The 26,189-nt window shown below is 35.2% G+C and overlaps 1 protein-coding gene and 1 long non-coding RNA gene across 5 annotated transcripts; one reads left to right on the top strand and one right to left on the bottom strand.

Moving 5' to 3' along the window:
- The first annotated feature begins 987 nt into the window (after window positions 1–987).
- Window positions 988–22,224, top strand: LOC118766875. The gene is made up of 3 exons (XR_005002786.1): window positions 988–2,131; window positions 16,566–16,579; window positions 22,193–22,224. It is a non-coding gene; the product is annotated as an uncharacterized LOC118766875 (long non-coding RNA).
- Window positions 1,732–12,765, bottom strand: LOC115221307 (polyadenylate-binding protein 2). 4 transcript variants are annotated; one of them, XR_003882623.2, is made up of 8 exons: window positions 12,452–12,698; window positions 9,632–9,737; window positions 8,331–8,395; window positions 7,707–7,813; window positions 6,517–6,604; window positions 4,397–4,536; window positions 3,317–3,433; window positions 1,732–2,582 (listed from the first exon to the last, which is right to left on the bottom strand). XR_003882623.2 is itself a non-coding variant. In XM_029791467.2 (7 exons), the coding sequence occupies exons 1-7, from the start codon at window positions 12,551–12,553 to the stop codon at window positions 2,546–2,548; spliced, it is 645 nt and encodes a 214-aa protein (XP_029647327.1). In that variant the 5' UTR covers window positions 12,554–12,703; the 3' UTR covers window positions 1,732–2,545. The 4 variants fall into 4 exon arrangements, 3 of the variants coding, with proteins under 3 accessions (XP_029647327.1, XP_029647328.1, XP_029647329.1); XM_029791467.2 differs by lacking the exon at window positions 3,317–3,433 and having other exon boundaries at window positions 12,452–12,703; XM_029791468.2 differs by lacking the exons at window positions 1,732–2,582; window positions 3,317–3,433; window positions 4,397–4,536 and adding an exon at window positions 5,035–5,790 and having other exon boundaries at window positions 12,452–12,765.
- Window positions 22,225–26,189: the final 3,965 nt, after the last annotated feature.

The following is a 26,189-nucleotide window of genomic DNA, read 5'->3' on the forward strand; positions in this document are numbered from 1 at the left end:
ATCATCCTTCTGTTACAAAGCTATTTAACAATCATGTATCTTTCTCACGTGGCAGAATTAAAACAATAGATTCAATCAGAATTGCAACACAATTGTTTAATTTTCAATTTTGACCATGCACCATCACAAGAAAACAGAAGGCCCTTTAATTCAATGAAGTTGAAATTTCGTTAATATCTGAAAATAAACTTGAGTACATAATTTTGTAGGTTTTGATAGATTTCCTTCATAGTGACAAACAGCAGCTGTAATAGGCCTACAGAGTAACTTTATATATTCTTGTTTGTCAGAGATAGACACCTCATTGAAACACCAGCACTGTCCCCACAGGGAGATAATGGTGGATACATAAATATGATGAACTGGAGGGGTTCCAACTTTGCCAGCAATCTTGTTGGTAATACAATTAATGTATTGGGTTGTCCGATAAATTTGTTACTTTTTCTTTCACTCCCATCTAAATCATTTTTTTCTGTCATCAACAATTCAAACAAATCAGTCAATAATATATTCCCCTTTATTTTTCACGAGTTCTTGCCAAAATTCCAACTAGCTTGTCAATGCTTTGACAGTAGAGATCACCGAGCTTTGACCGAAAGAAGCCACATGTCAATGTTGGTTACAGATTTACATAAAACTACTCTCATGGTGTATTGGTAAAATATATTAAATTGAAATGAAAGCAATATCCAAAACATTTACAGTCCCAAGTGTTTCAGATGAAAAACTAATAATAGCTAAGCACATTAAAAAATTAGTAGCATCTTTGTACCAATTTTTAAAATCCCATCTCTAAAATTGAGCAAATTTTTCAAATTCTACTGAAAAAAGGTTTTAAATTTAAGTACACCCTATCACTGATATCACCATAGTTGTATGTTGGAGAGGAAAGTGACATCTATTTTGAAGGAAAAAAAAAGAAAAAGAATTCATCATTTAACGTTTTCTTTGTAGGTGTGGACTAAATGGTTGGACAGGACCTGGCAAACAACAGGGCTGTATCAAGCTCTGTCAGTTTGGTTTAGTTTCTATGGCTAGGTGATTGCCTTAATACCAACCACTTTATAGAGTGTATTTGGTGGGTGGCTTAGTGCCAGGTGTTAGGAAGTATGATCGACAGACAACAGGTGTCTTACTATAAGGACTGGAGGTGTATCTGGGAAGAGCAAACCCTCAAGGAGCTATTTGTACAAAGCATTTAAATCTAGTTTCCAAGTCAGTTGCAAAATGTACACATAAAAGTAAATTATTTGTTGAAAACACAACATGGTTATATGCATTTTAAAATTTTTATTCAAATTTATACATAAATAGAAACATTTTTACCTACATTTCCTCTGCACCTGGCCATGAGGACTGAAAATGATGGCATACAGTCACTAACATCCATATCAATTGTTCTTCACAAGAGAAATAACACAACTTGCATACTATGAATATTGCTTCTAGTTAAATGAAATCAAGAGCCAAGCTTGTACTTAAAATTTAAGCAGTAAATACCAAATTGATAAGATATAAAGTATAGTGCCAGTAATTTGAAGTGGAGACATTTTAGAAGAAAGTGAACCAAATAGCTAAACTAAACCATTAACAAAGAAGAAAACAGCGGGAGGTTAAAAAGAAACCCAAGACTTGTAGAAAACACAGTTTAGATCCTAAGTCAGATAAATTTTAACATTTATAGTGAGAAAAAAAGCTCATGATTTAAGACATTTCAATTTCTTTTTTTTAAATATATTTTTTGTGAAAAGACAAAAAAATTCATGAATACCTTAATAGCAACTTAGAAAGACATACTTGCTCGAACAAGTTGACTGCACTTTTGACTCTTGCAAATTAGCACAACATGACGGTTTTTTTTTTTTCAAAATTTTTTAAAAACTATTCTTCCCAAATCACTTAAATATGATGAAAAACAGTGGAACAGGAGTGGCCTAAGCAACTGAAACAAAGGTTTTCTGCTAATCAACCAGTCAGTTGAACCTAAGTAATAAACAGGAACTGTTATAGTAGCAGAGATAGAAGAAATCACTTGACTGAAAACTGCACATGAAGGAAAATCTCAGCTAATAATTTAAATATATAATTAAGACAATTTAAACTTAACCGGTAGTAATTAATGAATGTTTGTGTGTATGTACATATATAAATAAATACACTCATATACATACACAACAAAAAGTAAGCTAGTGCAAAATCTGTTCAAACATACTGTTTGACTTGAACAAAACTCGAAAATTATAGAACTGACTCAGCTGAAAGAGCATAAAATATTTTCCCCAGTAGAAAAAAAAACTATTTCTTTAATCAAGATACAAACTCCAGACACTTCCATGACAAGCACTCACACACTGACCTAGAGTTATCCAAATGGGAGGAAAAATTCTAAAAATTCTGCAAAAATATAAAATAGGCCAGCTGAGTTGAAGGATCAACTAGTTGCCTGTTAGGAGATGGAAAAAAAAAATTAAAAAGCGTGGCAGATGAAATGTAATCTCCTTGAAACTTTCTTTAATACAATGGAAATCCTCCAAGTAAAGAGTGCTCAGTAAGGCTGGTACCAAAGCGACCTCCGGAAGCGACTGAAATTAAAAAATAAGAAAAGGAAAAAAAAAGTATCATATATGGATACTCACAAATATGAATTCATACATGTTACCTGTATATTACACAAACACATACATATTGTATATATACATATATATATATATATATAGATACACACACACACACACATATATACATACAAGGTGTCCCAGAATTAACTATTTCAGTAAAATTCAACAATTTTTTAAAGAATTTTAAGAACTCACTTTTAATTACTTTCATCACGTTTAATATATGTTAAAAGTGTTAAAATTTATAATTTTCCTCTTTTTTCTTTTGATAATTTTATTTCCATTCTCGATGGATCCCACTTATCTGCCCACGAGTGGTTTTTCCAATTTGGCTGCAACCATTTTCTGTAACTTCATCCCCAGGATGGAGCAATAGTTTGGCTGAACTTAAAGAATGCATTCAATTAGCAGTGCAGGAGATAACTCCTGAAATGCTTCACAATATGGTTCACAACACTAATTTGCATGGATACAAAGCATATCTTGAAAATTTTCAATACAGTTTTCACATAAGATTTATAAATCCATTTCTTTTGGTATCACATAATGATCCATTAAACATAAAATTGTCAGTTTTTTTTTTATTTTTTAAATTGCTTATTTCATTGAAAGAGACAGTTAATTTTGATACACCCTGTACATGTATACACATTTTTCACATATATATTCACATCAGCACAATTCACAAATTCATTCACCTGGATGCTGTGGGTGCCTTGGAAACAAAATGACAGTTGCCATAAACTGTGGAGATTCACATGGTACAATCCTGCCTGAAGCTTCACTTTGAAAGATGGTGTATGTATAATCTTTATCTGAAGAAGACCCAAACAACAAAGTGTCAATAGCAATCTCAAAAATATTAAAAATTTTAATTATTGATTGAAATGTCACATCTGGTTATGATTGACTTATTTAAATGCCAAATTTAAGCACACGAAAAAATTAAGGCAATGGAACAGCAGGAAAAAAAATATATAAGTAATAATAATTTAGGCGCGAAATGAATATTTTTGAAGAGCTTTCCTCTTGACAATGTTGTTTGGGTCTTAATTTGAACTTGAAATCATTGTTGTTCCAGTTTAAAGGAACTAAAGATATATGCTATCAGTCTATAGAGAGCCAAGTAAAATACTCACTATTACAGTAAACTTTAGCAATCCATGTAAATAAGAGAACAAAAGATTTCAAGTCCAAATGCTGTTAACCATCTGCTAACAAATTAACTTGGCAGTTTACTTCAGAGCAACGGAGGCCCGTAATCATATTTGAGCACCAAAAGCAGTTTGGAAATATACAAATATTTTAGAAATAAATTAAGAGTATCTTTGTTACAGAGAAGAAAAAATATATATTTAAAATCTCCAAAAATTATTCAAAAATTTCCAATAGTGACTGCAGCCTTAATCATTTATTAAAATTAGGATTATACATACTATATAATCCAAAATTAAACTGTTTTTAAATACAATTATAAACTTTAATAATAATAATAATAATAAATAGTTTCACATACAATTTTAAGATACTCTTAAGACAGGAAATGAACTGTCAACAACTGAAAATATACATATTCATATGGTTGTTTATTAGCACTGATAAACTGTATATGCATATGTATATTTTTGTGTGAATATATATATATAAAGTGTATGTAAATATGAATGTCTGTGTGTGCATACAAACAGTGATAATGCAATGATGAAACAAAAACTAAATCATACTTGCCTTGGACAGTTGCAAAATAAACCACACATAACAAAAAATATTACACTGACCTGTATCTAGGTCTAGATCTTGGTGCATAAGGATAATATCCAGATCCCATGCCACCTCTGAAATAACTCCCTCGTCGGGAACGCCCTCTGCCACGGTTTGTAGTGCTGATACCAGGCCTATTAGTTCTCTTAGCCATTACCTTTTTGACAAAGTAGATAAAAAAAAAACAAGAAAAAATATTGAAATGTTCTTGAAGTTTCTTTAAGAATAAGAATGTAAAGGAGTCCAGGACGGCTAAAATGGCCTAAACCATATTTTGCAAAATAAATAGAAAAAAAAAAAAGAAAAAAAGAGTTACTAATAACGATAAATGACTTACTGAAGGAATTAAAAAAAAAAAAGTAAAGAAAAAATTAAAAAGTTACCAATAATGATAAATATCTTAATGAAGAAACTTAGAAAAACGAAAAAGAAAAAAAAGAAAAGAAAAAAGAAAAAGAGCAGGGATGGGTGTAAAAAGAAAAAAAAATAACTGAATCGACTTGGGTTAGTCAACATTTTTTTAGGGTCCTACTACTCACCTGTAGTCTGAAATAAAAAAAATATTTATAGTACAATGAGAAAAATGCATTAAAAAAAAATTTCATCACACTTTTTTTCTTTACCTTTTTTCTTTCCTCTTGCTATTTTTTCAAGTAATATTTTCTGGAAGAATTTTTTTATGCCTTTAGTATTGAATATATATATAAATATATATACTGTTCATCCATCAGAAAAAAAAGCTGCCATTTGGAATAAATTATTATTTATCTTAACTTGCTAAGCACTGAATAATATCTAAATAAGCCTTGATTTTTTTTCTCTTTTCTTTTTACTTTTTTTTTTCTAGGTATATCGTCTTATAATGTTTTAATTAAAAGCATAGCAAAATGTGGGATAGCTTCTGCATCCTAAGTCTTCTAGTATATCTAAACTGACTGATGGAATTTCTGGAAATGGAAGTAGCAGCCATTGATGCTCAAGACACAAAAAGTTAGTGCCAGCTGAGCTTAGATCAATATCAAACACACTGCCAGAATTACAAGAGGCCATGTCTGTAGAGTAGTTACAACTGGGGTTATGTTAAAACTAAGGCTTACCTTCAACGTGTGGCACTTCTGCGGCAGACATCCAACACCAATTCCACAATTTTACACAAGTAGCTGGTATTAGAAAACGCCCCATTTTCATTTCGCCATAATAAATTTTTTTTCCAGAAATTTTTTAAGATTTTTTGCTTTTTTTCATTTTTTTCTAACTTTTTTCTAGCTTTTTTTTTGTATCTTAATTTTTTTAGCAAATTTTTTTTCCTGCTTTTTTAAATTTTTTTTTCAAGTTAATTTCTTATGTTGGAGCAATCTCATGATACCAGTATTTCTCCTCTTGAAATGCAAAGCCTCATCTGCAAGCCAACCTGTTCTAAACAAAATGGCCGAAAGATCAAATACTGACAGGAAAGCTTACAAAAATACAAAATGTATATATCTTTTTTTCTCTCTTGTTTCTTTTTAGGATCTGTCGGCACCTCAGTGTATACATACTAACATGATGGGATGATCATGTATGTAAAGAGGCATACAGTGCAGAGTTAGAGATAAAATACAACACAAGATCTTGGAATGTAATAGAATTTCAAAAACAGCATATTTAAGCATTGATGTTACAATTCACTACAAAAATGACAAAAAAAAAAAGGAAAGAAAAAATAAAAAGTTCAGGTAGAACTCTGAGCATCCAATATAAATTAGACGCCATTGCAGGTAACTCGATAGCTGACAACTTAATTATATAATCGTTCATTTTTTAAGTGCAATGTAAATCATGGTTAAATAGCCAAGCAATACTTCCAAGATCTCTGTTTTTTAATTACATACACAATGCCCAATCTAACTAGCCTTTAAGATAAGGCACCATTCTTCAATATCTTTTCTTTGGTGTGTATTTTTTTAAGTAAACTTTTTCCCCAACCTTATGGTGGGTGACTCCCGCTACATTAAAAGGAAAATTTAATATCTCAACTAGTAACAGCTATATTAGAAACTAGAATGGAGTTATTGTTGTGTGTGAAAGGTTTTAACCCCCAACCTCCTTTTATTTCACTGGTTTTAGTGAAGTCAATGCAATGATGTAGTTTACTTACCTTGATTTGTCTTGCTCTAAAGAGGGACTCATCTAAAGCCATAGCAGTTCCTACTGAGTCTTTATCAGCAAATTCCACGTATGCAAACCTAAAATTAACAAAGACTCAAATCATGAACAACACACCAAGAAAGTATATTTAAAAACAAAAACCTACTTTGTAATAAGTGAATATCTGGTTTCAATTTCCCTTATTTCCAATAATAAAAAGAATACCAATGGAAACAACAAAAATGGTTTCCCCCAGTCTCGTCACTTAGGGTCCACTTTTCTATGCATTCATGGGTCAGATCGATTTTCTACAGCCACAAACCCTTCCTACTTCCCAAAAAAGGTTTCCAGATAATTGAAAACAACCTTGAATTTTTGACAATTTAGAACCATTATGCTAAGGGTACAAATACACATATATAGACAACTATGTATCATCATCATCGTTTAACGCCCGCTTTCCATGCTAGCATGGGTTGACTGAGGACTGGTGAGCCAAAGGCTGCACTAGGCTCAATCTGATCTGGCAAAGTTTCTACAGCTGGATGCCCTTTCTAATGCCAACCATTCCGAGAGTGTAGTGGGTGCTTTTTATGTGCTACCTACACGGGAGCCAGTCTGGCAGCACTGGCAACGATTACGCTCGAATGCTGTGTTCCATGTACCAGTAAGGCGATCACCCTCAAATAGTGATTTTCAGATGTCACCGGCAAGGAGCCAATCCGTGGCCCTGGCAACTATCACACTCAGATGTGTTGTTAACGTTCCACTGGCACAAGTGCCAATCAGGTGGTACTGTCATTGGTCATGTCATATATATATGACAAGTTTCTTTCAGTTTCCACCTACGAATTCCACTCACAAAGTTTGCGTTGGCCTGGAGCTGAAGTAGCAGATACTTGCCCAAAATGTCACATAATGGGACTGAACCCAAGACCACATGGTTGAGGAGCAACCACACAGCCATGTCTACTCCCTAGTGGAATATAACTGTAGAGAGTAAAGAAACTACAAACTGATTAAATAATAATAGAAAAATTTAAGGTTTCAAGAAGAGTGTAGAATTCTCCATCCAAATTAGCTTCACACAAGACATCAACCATATTTTAATATTGTTTATCGGCCGTTTTGCCTAATTTACTAATGAAATATATATTGACTGGACATCACAATTCCATAAAAATAAAAACTGATACTTACCCTTTTGGGTGTCCACTGTATTTGTCACACAAGATAGTTACTCTGTTAACTGAACCACAACCATGAAAATGTTGTTCTAGTTCTTCAGCAGTGGCACCATAATCAACCTTTAAATAATAACAACAACAACTTTAAAGTGGAGAATATTAAGCAAGTTGATATGGAGGTCTAAATCAACTAATAAATTATCACTATTAATCAGGTATAGAAAACTGAGAAGGTATTTAATAAAAATAACCATCTATGTGTATCATACACACTACTGATAGACCAGTCACCGCAGTATTTGTTACGGTTAAGGTTCTTGTGTTAAAAACACATCAGAGATTGATGAAAATGTCTCAGCCACATCAGGCATTCCCAATGATTGCTGCCAGAACAAAGTTTTATCTCCCTGATATTGTGATTTTAACACAGCAGGACTATAAGAGATGCTATCCCAAGGGAAATACTGCAGTAACTGGCCTATCAACAGTGTGTAGACAATAAGTATGATCATCATTATTATTAAATAATAAATTCTCATATAAGTACAAGGTCAAAAATGTTGGAGAACAGTCAATTATATCCAATCCCCAGTACTTGTACTAATAAATACTATTATATATATCAAGATTTACTTACATTACCAACAAATATAGATCGCTGGTCAGCTTCCATTTTCTCTTCAAACGTAGGAAAATTTGGTGCTAAAATAAAATACAATGATCTTAGGATTATCAATCTATTATAGTCATGCACAAGTAACAGATTAAATGGACTCTAGCCACTGCAAACACATTTGGGTAAAGTCTCATATAACAAACATCATGCCAATAGAATTGTTAATCCATCTCTTAGAGTACTAATTTTCACACACAAAAACTCCACCTGATTTTGCTGTAGCCATCACTAGAACCTACAAATTTTCATGAAGAACAACTAAAATATTATGGTAGACAAATGAATGTTTAACATTGAATTAATGCACGGGTCATTAAAAAAGGTTAATGCAGCAAGGGGATAAAATGTATGGCAGGTAGACAATAGCAATGTTTAGATGTTCTCCGTATATGATACACCATACTTACTGACATAAAATAGTTTGGCAGAGGTAAAGAATACATACACCACCTGTTTTCAGTGCAACAAAAATCGTAACCTCAAACACCAGGTGTGCATGTTCTTTACTATTGCCAACAGTTTACATGAGTAGACATGGATTTAAGCAGATTTTAAGAAAGAAAGAAAAATGCAGCAAGTTCAATGGAGTCTATCTTTTGCTGATGTCTAAGACTAAACAAATGTCAGGGAGTTGTTTTCTGCACTTCTACAGTACAGTTTTTATTCTATCAGATAGTTATTTTTAATTAACTTTTTAATGCTTACTGCTTTGAACTTTTAGAATCTACAAATAACTATGCGTTAAGGCATTCTTTCCAACCACTTTTGGGTTGAGTCTCACATCATGGTTCCTTCGGCAAGTATCCTCCTCTATAGCTCTAGGTTGACCAATGCCTTGTTGAGTGGATCTGGCAGATGGAAACTTGAAGAAGCCACTGCATGCCTGTGTTTGTGTGCTGTTGCTTCCTTGCCTGTCATTGCACAATGGTTGTAAACAAGAGTTACCATATTGCAATAATCCTTCCAATCTTCCATGGAAACATGCCCAATGATGTGGAAACAAGTGAGAATTGGCAACAGGAAATTGGCCATAGAAAATCCACCTGACCCAGACAAATATGGAAAAGCATACGAAAGAGACCATACTAAGCATGATCTTAGGATACAATGGATTAAACACCTGGAACATACTTGATAATAGGGATGTACTGGGTTAAGAAACAAGAACAAATTATTCTCTAAATTATTTTATTTATTCCATTACAGTACCTATGAAAAAATACTTTGTTGTGGAACTCAATGCCAAAAAAACCCACACTTACTTGCAGCACTAATATTCATCTGTTTTTCTACCTCACTCTGCAACTCTTTTAATTTTTCTGCTTCTTCCTCCATCTCTCTTACTCTTGCTTTAATAGCTTCTAATTCCTGTTGAAGAAATTCCAAGAACAATACAAATATGAAAATTTCATGTTTTAACAAAGACAGCGAGGAAGCAAAGAACAAAATATTGTTATATACGAAAAAAGTACGTTTGATTCAGACCGTTTTCTCCGGGATACACAGTATAAAAGCGAAAATGATGCTCTAAACTCGAAATTCCTAATCAAGACTTCTTGACTGTAATTTAGGGATTTGGAAAAGTTTAATTATAAATTGAATGCAAATTGTCTGCTCGATCAGAAACGGTAAAAATTTACCCAACAAAATAAAATATAACGAAATTGTTTGTAGTAACGTTTAATCACAGAAGGTATAATATAATCATTCCTATGTCGAGTTGGGCTAAAACACTATTTAAAGCAACGAGTTCTCACGACACGTAAATATATAAAACCACGTGTGCCACAACATATAAGTAAAACGACTGCAATTTCTTTTATCTCTGTTGAAGTTTAATTCTTGGTATCTTTAAATGTTTGCAATTACTCCTTTCCACACGGAAGGAAGATGCTGATTAAACTATCCAGAAGGGGAAATGTGAAAATTCCCGAAACATAGGGGAAATCCAATTACATTAAAATAACCGCTGTCTATTGATTGACTGCAGAGGTGGATGCGTTAAAATGCTTGATGAAATGTAGCAACGTACACATTTTAAATGAACAACTTCAGCTATATATATATATATATATTTATTATATACATACATACATATTGCATGTTGTCTCAAAATATTCGACATTTTGTAGCGATTATCATTTATGTCATAAAGACTTTTGTGAACACGAGAATTTATGATGCTAAAAAAAATTTCTTAACACCTTCGCATTATTCAAACACCGAATCGTTTGCATGAATAACAAAAAAATTTTTTTTTTAAAGAATGGATATTGAAATGACAAGTCTTTGAAATCGATCGGTCGTACACGTGTGTATGAGGGAGGGAGAGGAGAGAAGAACGGTTCAAAATCGATATTCAATTATGTAACAATCTCTGGTTATAATTATTTACTAGCAACCCAAATTTTTTCCCCAAAAAAATATACACGAAACGTTAAGATACGGTCAATTCCCAAAAATAGCTTTTCTTTTTATTATATTACACGATCGGCAAATTAGCAGCAGCAATAGAAAATAAATAGGGCTGTGAACACGAAGTGACCTTTTTTTTCTTTTATCATTTTAAATAGGTAAGAGACAGCGCAGATGGAATTCAATCAAGATTCTCCAAAAGCCGGGAAGCGTTCTCCATTCGCCAGTTTCCTTTGGAATCAAGCGCCAGCTTCTTCAGTAAAAGATGTCACATTTTCTTCCTTGCACTGGATTGATATACCAATATATATATATACATACATATATATATACATATACATACATATATATATACTTATATATACATACATATTGCCATACATACATACATATATATATACATATACATACATATATATATACTTATATATACATACATATTGCCATACATACATACATATATATATATATATACATACATATTGCCATACATACATACATATATATATATATATACATACATACATATATACATATACATCCATATATATACATACATCCATATATACATATACATCCATATATATACATCCATATATATATATCCATATATATATATACATATATATATATACATATATATATACATCCATATATATGCATACATATATATATATATGCATACATATATACATATATATATATGCATACATATATACATACATATACATATATATACATATACATATTACATCATGACAAAGGAATAAAATAAAGAACTATTTTCTAAAATTTTATTATCTACTTAAAGAGGGTCGAAAGAATTTCATCTCTTATTTAATTTTCGTTCGTTTTGTTATCCCCCAAAAATAGGAAAAAATGCATAGAGTTTTGAAGGATAAAATAGAAGCGGGAGTGTAGAAAAGAAACAAATTAAAAGAAAGACATTCTTGAAATGGTATTTAAAGAAATGTGGGCGAATTTCTTTCTCAAGCTACGACGGGTAGGTAGGTGAGGTGGAAAAAACCTTTTCCACCGTAAAAGATTGTGAAAACCTTCATTTAATAAACAGCATGACGAACAACCTGCTACCTGAAATTTATAGGTTCTTCATTATCATCATCATCACAGGTATCGCTTTTATTTCTTGTCTACATGGCAAATCAGATATATATATATATATTTTTTTTTTTTTTGATTTTTGAGGAGGAAGACGAAGAAATATCTATCTAACAGTAGGTGATGTCATAATAAAGAAAAACCAAACTCCTGAGAAAGGAAAAAACCTAATCAAGCTCTTCTCTTCTCATCATTGCTCCGCCATTTTCAGTGTCCATGCGTTAAGATTAAAAACGTTTATATGTATATATAAATGCATATACACACATATGTATACATACATGTACATATATGAGAGCTAGAAAAGTGTAATTTGTAAAATAGACAATACTTCTGCATGGAAATAAATCGCAAAATGTTGCAAATATCAAAAGCAACATTCAAATTCCTTAGTCTTCTCCTAGAAATATTAACAAAACAATGGCAAAGGAATCATTCCACCGCAAATCAAGAAATGGGAGCTAACAAAAAATTCTATAACTATCTATCTAAAGATATATATATATATATATTATAGCACTTCATGTGTGAGAGAATTAGTCACTTACAGGATCTTCAACCGATTCATCATTTCCCGTAACTCCTATAGCATCTACCGACGAGTCCATGTTAAAACTTTCTTGTTCGCCGTTTTCAGTATCTGCCATCATTACGAGAACAAAATTATGTAAAGTGCAAACTACTCGATTTGCGCTATCTAAAAAAGACAAATTCACCTAACTAAACAATGCATTTACCACAAGATGTTATCCGATGAATACACTTGTGCTCCTTCTACTACAAAAACGCAGATATTTAAACGAACAAAGATGGCTGTATGGCATGTATAAACAGACTTGGATGGAATTTTGGACGGGATCACGTGAACGCTGGAAACGAGGCTAGGCTTTTCGCATGCGTGCGCACTTGTCACTAACATATTCTTCTAGAGCCGCCTGCGCACGTTGGCGATACGGTGTTCCCCGTACGTGGGTGGCTGGTGCTGTAACGGGAGATCGAAACCGAATTATTTGGTTGCACGGCAATATTATTGATTAATTCTTATTATACTGTGTGTGTGTGTAAATATATCTATCTATATATATGTGTGTTAGAAGTATTGGGGGTGATGTATAGATTTAATACATATGAATGAAAAAAGGTGTTCAGAATGCCGGATGGTTGTAAAAATATATATTTATTTACATATCACATATTATTTCTTCAGAAATTATAGGAGTAGTTGAAAGCGCTAATATGAAGAAATAATATGTGATATGTAAATAAATATATATATTTTTACAACCATCCACCATTCTGAACACCTTTTTCTTTCGTATATATATACATACATATGGCTGACAAAGTAGGTTCGTTCGACTAAACTTTAATTTGCATGGAGCTAAGTGAAAGTGGTACCAAATTAGAATTCAACACACGTTTTTTTTGTGTATTATATAATGGTAATAATAATAATAATAATGACGATGATGATGGAACATGGCCAGTAATTTCAGGAGAGGGGATAAGTCAATTACATCGACCCTAGTACTCAACCGGCACTTATTTTATCGGCCCCGAAAAGATGAAAGACAAAGTCGACCTGAGGGGCCTTTTGAGCTCAACATGGCAGACATAGGAGGCCTGAAAACGATTCTACCCTATAATAATAATCAAAAGCGAAAAGAACATATTCCTTTATTTCAAATGTTTAACGAAATTGACATAGCAGTCGAAACCCGAATAGCTTAATATGTTGTGTAAACCGACTCCACGTCGATTTTTGTTTCCTCGTAACTTTCAGAAAAATGGATATTTAAAAACAAATTTTACTACAGATACTTTTCAGGTGATGTAGATAACGATTATATCGGGATTTAATAAAAAATCAAAATGTAGGGTGCGCACGGCGACCAATTTTATTTTATTTTACTTTCTTTTTATTCATTAAATTTCGATATTATTGTCATCTGTATCATCTGAATGCTAACTGTAGAAATTTTCATTCAAAAATAACCATTTTCTTGGGAGTTATGAGATAATAAATGTTGGAGCACATATGTGTAGATATACCACACACACACACACACACATTTTTATGTTCATTCATAATAAAAAAAACTTTATCTTCTCTTCTAAGCAAACACACATACACAAAGGCATATGGCTAATTCTCGGGCAGACCTTGAAGAAAGGACAAGTCATTGAAGAGGTCACGAATAGCAACAATAGGACTTTAGCAAACAAACAACCAATTGATCGCTAAACCGGCACATTAAACAAAGGATCGATTAATTAGCTGGTTCGTTATTTAACCCAATAACTAACAATAAAGGAGTGATATTGAACCAGTGTTTGTATTGTTATTGGGATAATGACCCTCCCCGAGACACGACATAATAAAAAATCATTTCATCTTGTAGTTGCTAGGCATGCTACTTAACCACACAGCCAGGCTTCAGAATTAAGGGTTACTCTATACTTTCTGTACAGGACAAATTTATTCTTAAACAAAAATTTTATTGACAGTGACATCGAAGTTTAAGCCAGCTAAGCAATCATTGGACTGTAGTCCAATGATGGCTTAGCTAGTCAAAACTTCAAAGTCACTGTTAAAGAATAATATATATCATAAACATCATTTAACGCCCATTTCCCATGCTGGCATGGGTTGGACGTTTTGACCAGGTCTGCTAAGCTGAAGGCTCCACCAAACCCCAGACTGATCTGGCATGGTTTCTACAGCTGGATGCCCTTCTTAATGCCAACCACTCTGAGAGTGTAATGGGTGTTTTTATCTGCCAAAACTACAATTTCACTTGGCTTGACGTGTCTTCTACAAGCACAGCATATTGCCAAGGTCTCAGTTGTTTGTCATTGCCTCCATGAAGCCCAATGCTCAAAAAGTGCTTTATACATGACACCAGCACTGGCCACATTGCCTCCATCAAGCTTGTTTCAGCTTCAAAGCCAGTCACGGGACACACCGATGCCACATAAAAAGCACCATCTGATCGTGGCTGTTTGCAAGCCTCGTCTGGTACCTGTGCAGGTAGCACATAAATAGCACCCACTACACTCTCGGAGTGGTTGGCGTTAGGAAGGGCATCCAACTGTAGAAACACTGCCAGATCAGACTGGGCCTGGCGCAGCCTTCTGGCTTCCCAGACCCCAGTTGAACCGTCCAACCCATGCTAGCATGGAAAACGGACGTTAAACGATGATGATGATGATGATACACACACACGTGTGTATAAAACCCAGAGCTGATTTTCCGAAATCTTATTAGTATGGATACCAATTAGTTCTAAGAGGTTCCACGCAAAGGAATCAAGCCCAACTCCTAAGCTATAAGATTCACTAAGTAAAGCTTTCTTACTTTGTGATGATTATCACCCAATGCTTTAAAAAAAGAAATTTGTTTATCTTATTGCAAAAATGTAAGACAGATGTAGTTGGACTTAACTCACGCTCAGCACAACATATCCTATTTTATCAGAACAGCAGACTGAAGTGCAAAAGCAGTTGAATGTAGCAATAATGTCAACAAGGCTAAATACTGCCTCCTGCCAAGTCAGTTAAAATTAGCATTTTACTGAATCTGATATCCTTTCTAAAAAATAAAGCATCGTCAAAAGAATGTGTACACATTTTAGGAAAGGAAAAATCCGTACAGCAATAGTAAATGAGATTTCTAAATGACATTATGGTATTTCTGAAGCCTGGCTGTGTGGTTAAGAAGCATGCTTAACAACCACATGGTTTTGGGTTCAGTTCCACTGTACAGCACTTTGGGCAAGTATCTTTTATGGCCCTGCCTTGTGAGAAAATTTGGTAGATGAAACTGAGTGGAGCCTCAGTGTGTGTGTGTGTGTGTATATATATATATATATACCTGTGTGATTGTCCCCTCTCCCACCACTTGACAACCAGTGTCGGTTTGTTTACATCCCTGTAACTTAGCAGTTTAGCAAGGGACTATAAATACTAGACTTTAAAAAACAGCAGAAAAACAAGTACTTATTCTTTTACTTGTCTCAGTCATTTGACTGCGGCCATGCTGAAGCACCACCTTAAAGGGTTTTTTACTTGAAGAAATCGACCCCAGGATTTATTCTTTGTAAGCCTAGTACTTATTCTATTGGTGTTTTTTTACTGAACCACTAATTTATGGGGACATAAACACACCGACATTAGTTGTCAAGCAAAGGTGGGGTGACAAACACAGACACACACACAAAGATATTCAACAGGCTTCTTTCAGTTTTCATCTACCCAATCCACTAACAAAACTTTGGTTGGCCCATAGAAGACACTTGCCCAAAGTATCATGCAGTGGGACTGAACCTGGAACTATGTGGTTGTTAAGCAAGCTTCTTACCACACAGCCACACCTGCGCCTATATTGATATATTTAACTAAAACCCTTTAAGCGTGGCCTGGTTCAATAACTGAAACAAGTAAATTATAAAAACTACTGTTACCCCACCTGTATAGTTAATGTTTAACCCTAGGACAACTTTAACCATGTTTTTGTATGGTACTATATAATCTGATGTAGGGTAAGGTGCAATTGAGGGAGATTTGGTTCATATTAACTTGGCCTTTAACTCTAGCAAAGTACCACAAAGATAATGGTGTAAGGCAGTGCTTCTCAAACTAACTGATGTGGTGTACCAACAGTTTTTTTTTTCAATGTGCCATGGACTGGTAATATTTCTTAGTAATATTAATTTATACCAGAAACAATATATATAATGAATATAATAAAAGTTGACAACTTTTTTGTATTTTATATTTATTTTGTAAACAAATAATACAATATTACATAAGCATTTTATAATGTTTCTCATCTGGAAACTCGCCGCATACCAGCAGCTGATGGCTTGCGGACCGGCACCAGTCCACCACTTTGAATAGCACTGGTGTAAGAGACCCAACTAAACTAGTGTGTAATATAATTTCCCAAAATGCTTTGACAATAAATTCCAAGACAAAATACTATGAAGACAGAGTACTCGGATAAGTACTCACCACACATTTTTTTAATATTCTACAGTGAGAAAGCTGGCAAGAACATTAGCACACTGGGCGAAATGCATAGTGGTATTTCATCTCTCTGTACATTCCACCAAGGTCGACTTTGCATTTCACCCTTTTGGGGTCAATAAATGAACTACCAGTTGCGTACTGGAGTCAATCTAATAGCCTGGCCCCCTTCCCAAAAATTTCAGACCTTGTGCCTAGAGTAGAAAAGAAAAGAATATTTAAACGCAGCGAGCTGGTGGAAACATTAGCATGCCAGGCGAAATGCTCAGCAGTATTTTGTCTTTATGCCCTGAGTTCCAATTCCACCAAGGTCGACTTTGCCTTTCATCCTTTCAGGGTCGATGAATTAAGTACCAATTGTGTACTGGGGTCAATCTAATTGACTGGCCCCCTCCTCCAAAATTTCGAACCTTGTGCCTTGAGTAGAAAAGAATATTTTACAGTGCGAAATGAAATGAAATTAAGATAACAACATTCCCTCTTATGAGACACTGGTCAGTTGCAAGGTTCAAGGCCAGCAATTTTGAGAGACGGTGGTTAGTTAATACCACTGACCCCAGTACTTGACTATTTTATTTCATCCAACCATGAAGAGGTGAAAGGCAGAGTTGACCTCAGATGAATTTGAACCCAGAATGTAAAGAGCTGTAAGAAGTGCCACTATGCAATTAAGCTTGCTGCCTTAATGCGTGTTATCTGGTCTTTGGGTGCCCTCATATATACATATACACACGTGTGTGTGCATCTTTGCGTGTATTTGTCACACCCCTCTACCACTTAACAACCAGTGTTGGTTTGTTTACATCTCTATAACTTAGAGGTTTGGCAAACAAGAGAGACACAATAAATACTAGACCGGAGAAGAAAAAGGAAAAATACAAATACTAGGGTAAATTTATTTAACTAAAACATATTGAGGTGGTGCTCCAGCATGGTCACAGTCTAATGACTGAAAGAAGTAAAATGATAAAAGACAAATAACAAAGTAAATTATCAGATTCTCAGAAACAGAAGAAAGAAACAAACAAACAAACAATGGCAATAACAGTAGCAGTAACATACACTCTGTAAACTGTGATCATTCATGAAATGAATTTTATTTTTTTATTGAGTAAAACGAAAGTGAAAGTAGGCTGAAATGATAGAATGGAGTTTCAACAACAAATGTTTTTTTATCGTTAAATATATTGACCAATTGCTCTCTGTCTTATGTGGCTGTTTTATAACATGAAACTGAGTGTTGTAAGATTGGGAGCAGGATAAGTGTAAGTTTGATAGGCACAATAATTTTCCCTTATAATGAAGCACAAGGCCAGTAATTTCAGAAGAAAGGGTTAAAGTTGATTACATTGACACCTCAATCATATTCTTTTATTCTTTTACATGTTTTAGTCATTTGATTGTAGCCATGCTGTTGCACTATCTTAAAGGGTTTTAGTCAAAGAAATTGATTCCAGGACTTATTCTTTGTAAGCCTAGTGCCTATTCTATTAGTCTCTTTTGCTGAACTGTTAAGTTACAGGGACATAAACACACCAACATCAGTCGTGAAGCAATGGTGAAGGGATAAACACATAAATATATATACATATATACGACAGGTTTCTTTCAGTATCCCTCTACCAAATCCACTCACAAGGCTTTCATCAGCTTGAGGCTATAGTAAAAGACACTTGCCCAAGGTGCCATGCAGTGGGACTGAACCTGGAACCATGTGGTTGGGAGGCAGGCCTCTTACCACACAATCACACCTGCACTTGGTACTTATTTTATCGACCCTGTGAGAATGACAGGCAAATTCAACCTTGGTGGAATTTGAACTCGGAAAGTAAAGATGAGCAAAATGCTCTGGCATGCTTAATGGTTCTGCCAGCTTGCTGCCTTAGGATAAAATATTGACTTCAAATTTTAGTACACGGCCAGCAAGTTGGGATAAACTGTAAAATGGGTAAACTGATTACATTGACCCCAGTCATATACTGGTACTTATTTCATCGATCCCGAAAGGATGGAAGGCGAAGTCAACAGTGGTAGAATTTGAACTCAGAACGTAAGGACAGACAAAATACCTATTTCTTTACTACCCACAAGGTGCTAAACACAGAGAGGACAAACAAACTAATTAAGTCGATTATATCAACCCATGCATAAATTGACCCTGGAAGGATGAAAGGCAAAGTCGACCTCGGCAGAATTTGAACTCAGAATGTAGCGGCAGACGAAATACCACTAAGCACTTGGTCAGGCATGCTAATGATTGTGCCAGCTAGCAGAATAAAATATTGCTAATGAGCCACAATTGTAACAGTCTGTTGGCACAAACTTTGGTAAAACTGCTAACAATAACATTAACAGTTATATAGTGAGTCTACATCACTTCATTACACCTTCTGCAGAATACATTTTAATTTCTCATCTCTGGTCAATGTTATTTCCTATTTGTTCCCATCTAGAAATCAAAGGACATGACTATTATTCCTTTCAATTTTTTTTTTTGTGACATGGATATCGATGTTTTGAAACTCACCTATTTTCCATTACATTTCAGACAGATTCAGTGCTGAGTTGTTGGAGTAGAAATGTCACTATAGCAAATATTCTGCTCAATACCTATTTCTTTACTACCCACAAGGGGTTAAACACAGAGAGGACAAACAAAAGGATTAAGTCGATTATATCGACCAAAGTGCGTAACTGGTACTTATTTAATCGACCCCGAAAGGATGAAAGACAAAGTCGACCTTGGCGGAATTTGAACTCAGAACGTAATGGCAAACGAAATACTGCTAAACATTTCGCCCGGTGTGCTAATGTTTCTGCCAGCTCACCGCCTTAATTCTGCTCAATAGCACAGATTTGCTTGTCAGTTGTTTGACCTTAACCACACAAGCATGTCTTTTAGAGGATGACAATATGTGCATCTCTGACCACGAGAAGTAGTTGGGGAGCATCATAACCATGTAATGAGAGGAATTCTTTGGGGTTTGAATAAATGTAACAAAAGCAAAATTTGAAGGAAATATTAGCCATTGTTCATATTTTCTAGGGGTAAACAAAAAGGAAACAACAACTGCTACCCAAGGTCAAAAATTGGTGGCATGCAATTTTAGTTATTGACTGCATTACCTTTTGGCACCAACCCATCTGAAACTGCTCAGTGGCCCAATGATGCAAACTCCCAGCTTTTTAAAGGGGGATCTAAATCAAAACCTATCAAAATTTCACCAGTTTAATAGTCAAAATTATTTTACTAAATACTTTGTTATTTCCAAAATTTATTGAAACAAATGTAGAATTGAAATAAAGTAACGAAATGGTTAAGAACAACTTTTTCATGTGGCTATGAGGTAAGAAGCTTGCTTCCCAACCACATTGTTCTGGCTCCTTGGACAAGTATCTTCTACTATAATTTTGAGCCAACCAGAGCCTTCCAAGTGGATTTGGTAGACAGAAGCTGAAAGAAGCCAGTCATATGTGTGTGTGTATGTATGTATGTATGTATCATCATCATCATCGCTTAACGTCCGTTCTCCATGCTAGCATGCTTTGGACGGTTCGACCGGGGATCTGGGAAGCTAGAAGGCTGCACCAGGCTCCAGTTTGATCTGGCAGTGTTTCTACAGCTGGATGCCCTTCCTAATGCCAACCATTCCGTGAGTGTAGTGGGTGCTTTTTACGTGCCACCTGCACAGGTGCCAGGCAAAGCTGGCAATGGCCACGATCGGATTGGTGCATTTTACGTGTCACCGGCACGGAAGCCACTCAAGGCGGCGCTGGCATCGGCCACGATTCGGATGGTGCTTTTTACGTGCCACCGGCACGGAAGCCAGTCAAGGTGGCGCTGTATATATATATGTGTGTGTGTGTGTTTGTGTCTGTCCCGTCATTACCACTTGATAACTGATGTTGGCGTGTTATGTCCCTATAACTTAGAAGTTCAACAAAAGAAATCAATAGAATAAGTACTAGGATTTTTAAAAAAGTCATGGGGTCAATTTATTCAACTAAAACTCTTTAAGACAGTGCTCCAGCATGGCCGCAGTCAAATGACTGAAACAAGTAAAGGAGTAAAAGAGTATCTAAATCAATATTTTAGAAAAATCCACCTGCCAGTTAATTGCAAAGAGTGTTATGCCACCCTGGTGGTTGATCAGGGTTAATGGAAAACACCACAGCTAAAAATACAAGTTTTTACATCCTGTCAGGTATTTCTCTTGACTGAAATATAAACAACTACAAGGAAGAAGATAACACTGAAATATAATACGCATACAACATGGGTTATACATACATGTGATAAATTTATGGTTTCATACTTTATTCCAGAAAACTTTTACAATTTATTTACATGCACAAAAATCATACGTTTCTCCCTACAAAAAAAAAAAATCATTTTCAAATATCTTTCAATGAGGGTACGATGAAATTTGTTTTATTATCCCACAAAATATACTTGTAAAATACGAGTGTGTCTTACGCCAGAATGCATCTAATATGCCAGCAAATACAGTAATAAATATAATTTATTGAACACATAAATATTCTTCAGCTTCTTAAATTAGCAACCACAAAATCTTTACTAAATTAAATGATTTAATTTGTCTTTGGCACAAAAACTTTTCATATGATTAACCTTTTGTTTTTTGATAACACCTGCTGGTTCTATGATAAACATTCGTTGTTTTGATTTTAAAACTTTCCTTCAGAACACCAGCTTGATAGTGACAAAATTATTTTACTAAATTCATCGTTTTTTTTAAATGAACAAAGGCATTGTATTGCAACAGAAATTTGATAACAAAAAGGGGTTAAACTCAACACAATTACAATATACTGATTTCATTCACCAGCACAATTCATTTGGAAAGGGCATGAGGTTGTGTGACATTCACAACTTTCTCAAGGGCATTTCTTAGTTTCTAGAAGAGTGATTTCAAATTTTGACACAAGGCCAGCAATTTCAGAGGTAAGTTGAACACATCAACCCCAGTGTGCAACTGGTACATATTTTACTAATCTCCACCCCACCCACCACCACTGAAAAGGTGAAAGGCAAAGTTGACCTTGGCAAAATTTAAACTCAAGATGTAAAGACTAAGAAAAATGCTGTTAAGCATCCACTATAATACTCTTGTGTTTTTCCCTGTCACAACATATGAATGAGAAAGGAAGGGGTGACAGATGAATAAGGAAGGAAGGGTTAAAAAAAAAAAAATCAGTGTTTCAACACTGTGTATGTGTGTGTGTATGTAAAAAGAGAGGTATGTGATTGTGTGTGTGTGTGCAATGGAAGTGGGATGGTGATGTAATAATACTCTTGTGTTTTTCTCCATCACAACATATGAATGAGAAAGGAAGGGGTGATGGCAAAACATGAATGTTTATATGTGTGATGGAAGATTCAATGCTGAAAAGAAAAACCAAATAGCGTTTCAACTCAGGGGTGAGTATATGTGTGTTTGTGTTTGCATGTGTACAAAGGAAGTATGTGAATGTCTGCATGTGTGATTATTATGTATCTTATATATATATTATATATAAAAGTAGCTGGCCTCGTGTCGTCGAAAATGATGGCTAATTGTACCATTCTATATATAAATAGAAAAATGTGTGACAGAGAAAAACACGAGAGTATTATTATAGTGCACTTGTTTCAGACCATGTGCCTATAGTAGAACGAATTATTGATTATTACTAGCTGGCCCCGTGCCGTCATAAATGACGGCTAATTGTAGTATCTACTATAATAATACTTTTGTGTTTTCTTCCGTCACAAGATATGAATGAGAAAGGAAGGGGTGATAGATGAATAAGGAATGAAGGGGTGATGACAAACTTGGTTGTGGGATGATGGAAATACTATGGTGCAAAAAAAAAATGTGTGTATATATATATGTAGTGTTTGTTTGTATGTACCTTTATCTAGATATCACATGATGGCTGTAAATGAGCATCATTGTCATCATCATACAAGCAAGGTAATTCATTTTCAGTCATCCATAAAAAACATGACAGGCCAAGGAGAAAGTATTACGTTGCTTGGAAAAAGGTTGCAGATGGTGACACGAAGGACATCTGGCCATAGAAAAACTGCTTCCATAAATTCTGTGTCTGACCCATGTGAGCATAGAAAAGTGGGTGTTAAATGATAATGATATATAATGATGGACTCTCCTGTTGAAGACAACGTATAAACAAATGATTTGTTTATAATGATCAAATGTATGTGCTGTACATTAGCTCACTTCCTCCATCAAATTGACGTTACCTGAACAGGTGCACAGTGTGTCAGGTGTCGAAGAGCAACACTCGGTCTAGGAATTTAAACCACCATCTCGTGATCATGTGTGTAGCACCCTAACCATTAAGTAATGTGTCCTCTATCTACAGGGATATGTTTGATCACATCTACATAACACCCTCATTTATAAGCATAATTCCTTTAAAAGTCCTGTCTATGTTTGAAAATCGAGTCTGCTGGAGAGAAAAGAAAACCAACATTATTCTGAATCGTCATCATTTAAGAACTGTTTTTCATGCTAGCATGGGTTAGATGACTTGGCAGAAACAGGCATGTTAGAAGACAACACCAAGCTCTGCTCTCTGCTTTGGCATAGTTTCTAAGGCTGGATGCCCTTCCTAATGCCAACCACACCAAACAGAGGATGCTGGGCGATTTTGAGTCTGTGGCACAAGCAGCAGTGAGGCCACCAAGTAACTTGGTGCACAAGACCCCTGAACTGTGCGCGGGGAAGATGGAACAGAAAAGGTGTCTTGTATTGGAAGAGAAACAAGGCTACTTCAGAGAGAGAGGAGAGTAAGATGGTGAAGGTATAACCCAAGCGTAGCCAAAAACCTCTGAATTTAGCCAAGCTGAATTACATATAGCACAAATAGGTTAGACACACAACGTCTCTAGATTAAAAATAAAGAAATGTGTGTGTATGTTTATATATATATATAGGGGTGGCTGTGTGGTAAGAAGCTTGCTTCCCAACCACATTGATTCAGGTTCAGTCCCACTGTGTGGCATCTTGCACAAGTATCTTCTAGCATAGTCTCAGGCTAACCAAAACCTTGTGAGTGGATTTCGAAGAGGGAAACTGAAAGAAGCCCATCTTATATATATATTATCATCATCATCGTCGTTTAACATCCATCCTCCATGCATGCATGGGTAGGACAGTTGACAGGAGCTGGTCAGGTAGAAAAACTACCCTAGGCTACTGTGTCTATTCTAGCAGGAATTTAAAGGATGCCCTTCCTAACACCAACCACTCCGCAGAGTGTAGCACTAGCACGGTGAGGTTAGTTTTGGTATGATTTTTACAGCTGGATGCCCTTCCAAACGTCAATCACATTAGTGTGGACTGGATATTTTTAACGTTGCACCAGCACTTGCAGGGTAACCGAGCAACACGCAAGACAAGGAATTATGAGAGGGGCAGGGTATATATTTGTATGTGTGTGTGTCATTATGTCTGTGTTTGTAGTACCCCAGCCATCACTTGACAACCAATGTTAGTGTGTTTACATCCCTGTAACTTCACAGTTCAGCAAAAGAGACCGATAGAATAAGTCCTGGGGCTGCTTTCTTTGAGTAAAAAATCCCTTTAAGGCAGTGCTCCAGCATGACTGCAGTCAAATGACTGAAACAAGTAAAAAAATATGAAAGAATATATATCAGCAGATACACATGCGTGTGTGTTGCTGTCTCCTGGCCTTGACATCAAGTGGTGGTTGTAAATTGCATTTCCAATTTGCAGTGAAAACATGTCTGGCCATGGAGAGACATCACCTTACTTGGAAACAGGGGAAGGTTGGCAACAAGAAAGACATCCAGCCATAGAGAATCCTCCCTCAACAAACTCCACCCGGATCATGCAAGCCTAGGTGAGTGGACATTAAAGCAATGATGATGATGACACATAAACCCCCTAGAAGGATATTAACATTTATTAACTTCACCTTTTACCATTTACTTGTTTCGGTCATTAGACTGCAGCCATGCAGGGGCACTGCCTTGATGAATTTTAGTCACACAAATCGGCCCCAGTACTTATAATTTTTTTCTGTCAGTTTCTTGTGCCAAACCTCTAAGTTACAGGGATGTAAACACAGACACAAAGACACACACACACACCCATGTGTGTGTGTGTATGTATATATATGTATATATATATATATATATATAATATATATATATATATATATATATATATATATATATATATATATATTAATAGTTATAGCCAAGCTAATATGGCAGTCCAGAAATAGGATGAATGCTGCCGTTGATTAGTTCCAAGAGGTTTTCGCCTCTAGCTAGCTATGTGACACACGAACCTGTGTCCATTATAACCTTTGAACAGGAGAGGTCAGCCACTTCCCCTTGCTGGTGAGGCATCTGCAGACTCAGACTAGTTTCAGGGTATTTTCCCCTTATCAATGCAGAGCAGCTGAACCCAGCAATATATATATATATATATATATATTTGGGATACTCACCCATGAGGGACCAATGCTAGATAGGTTGAAACTGTAGTGATTAATAAAAACTCTTGTATCTTCCATCTCCCATCTGTCATTAGCCAAATACGTAACAAACATTATGAAAGTGACTATGCTTTACCAGTAAGCTACCAGGTGTAAACCATTCATTCATTATCTAATATATATAAGGTGGTGAGCTGGTAGAAACATTAGCAAGCTGGGTGAAATGCTTAGCGGTATTTCGTATGTCTTTGCGTTCTGAGTTCAAATTCCACCAAGGTTGATTTTGCCTTTCATCCTTTTGGGGTCAATAAATTAAGTACCAGTTGCATACTAGGGTTGATCTAATCGACTGGCTCCTGCCCCCAAAATTTTGGGCCTTGTGCCTAGAGTAGATAGAATATCTAACATATATATATGTGTTTTACTTTCTGCTTAACAAATCCTCTCACAAGGCCTTGTTTGGCCCAAAGTTATAATAGAAGACACTTGCTCATGTGCCATGCAGTGGGACTGAACCTAGAACCAAGTTGTTAGAAAGCAAACCTCTTATCACACAGCCATGCCTGCACCTATTGTAAATTTTAATGTAATATATATGATGTTTTTTACCTATCAGTTATATCTATTATATATATACATACACACACACACATATAGGTGCAGGCATGGATGTGTGGTTTAGATACTTACTTCCCAAACATGTGGTCTTGGGTTCAATCCTGCTGAGTGGCACCTTCTTGGGCAAGTGTCTCTCACTATAGA

Source organism: Octopus sinensis, linkage group LG18 (assembly GCF_006345805.1).
Source record: "Octopus sinensis linkage group LG18, ASM634580v1, whole genome shotgun sequence".
NCBI classification, from domain to species: Eukaryota; Metazoa; Mollusca; class Cephalopoda; order Octopoda; family Octopodidae; genus Octopus; species Octopus sinensis.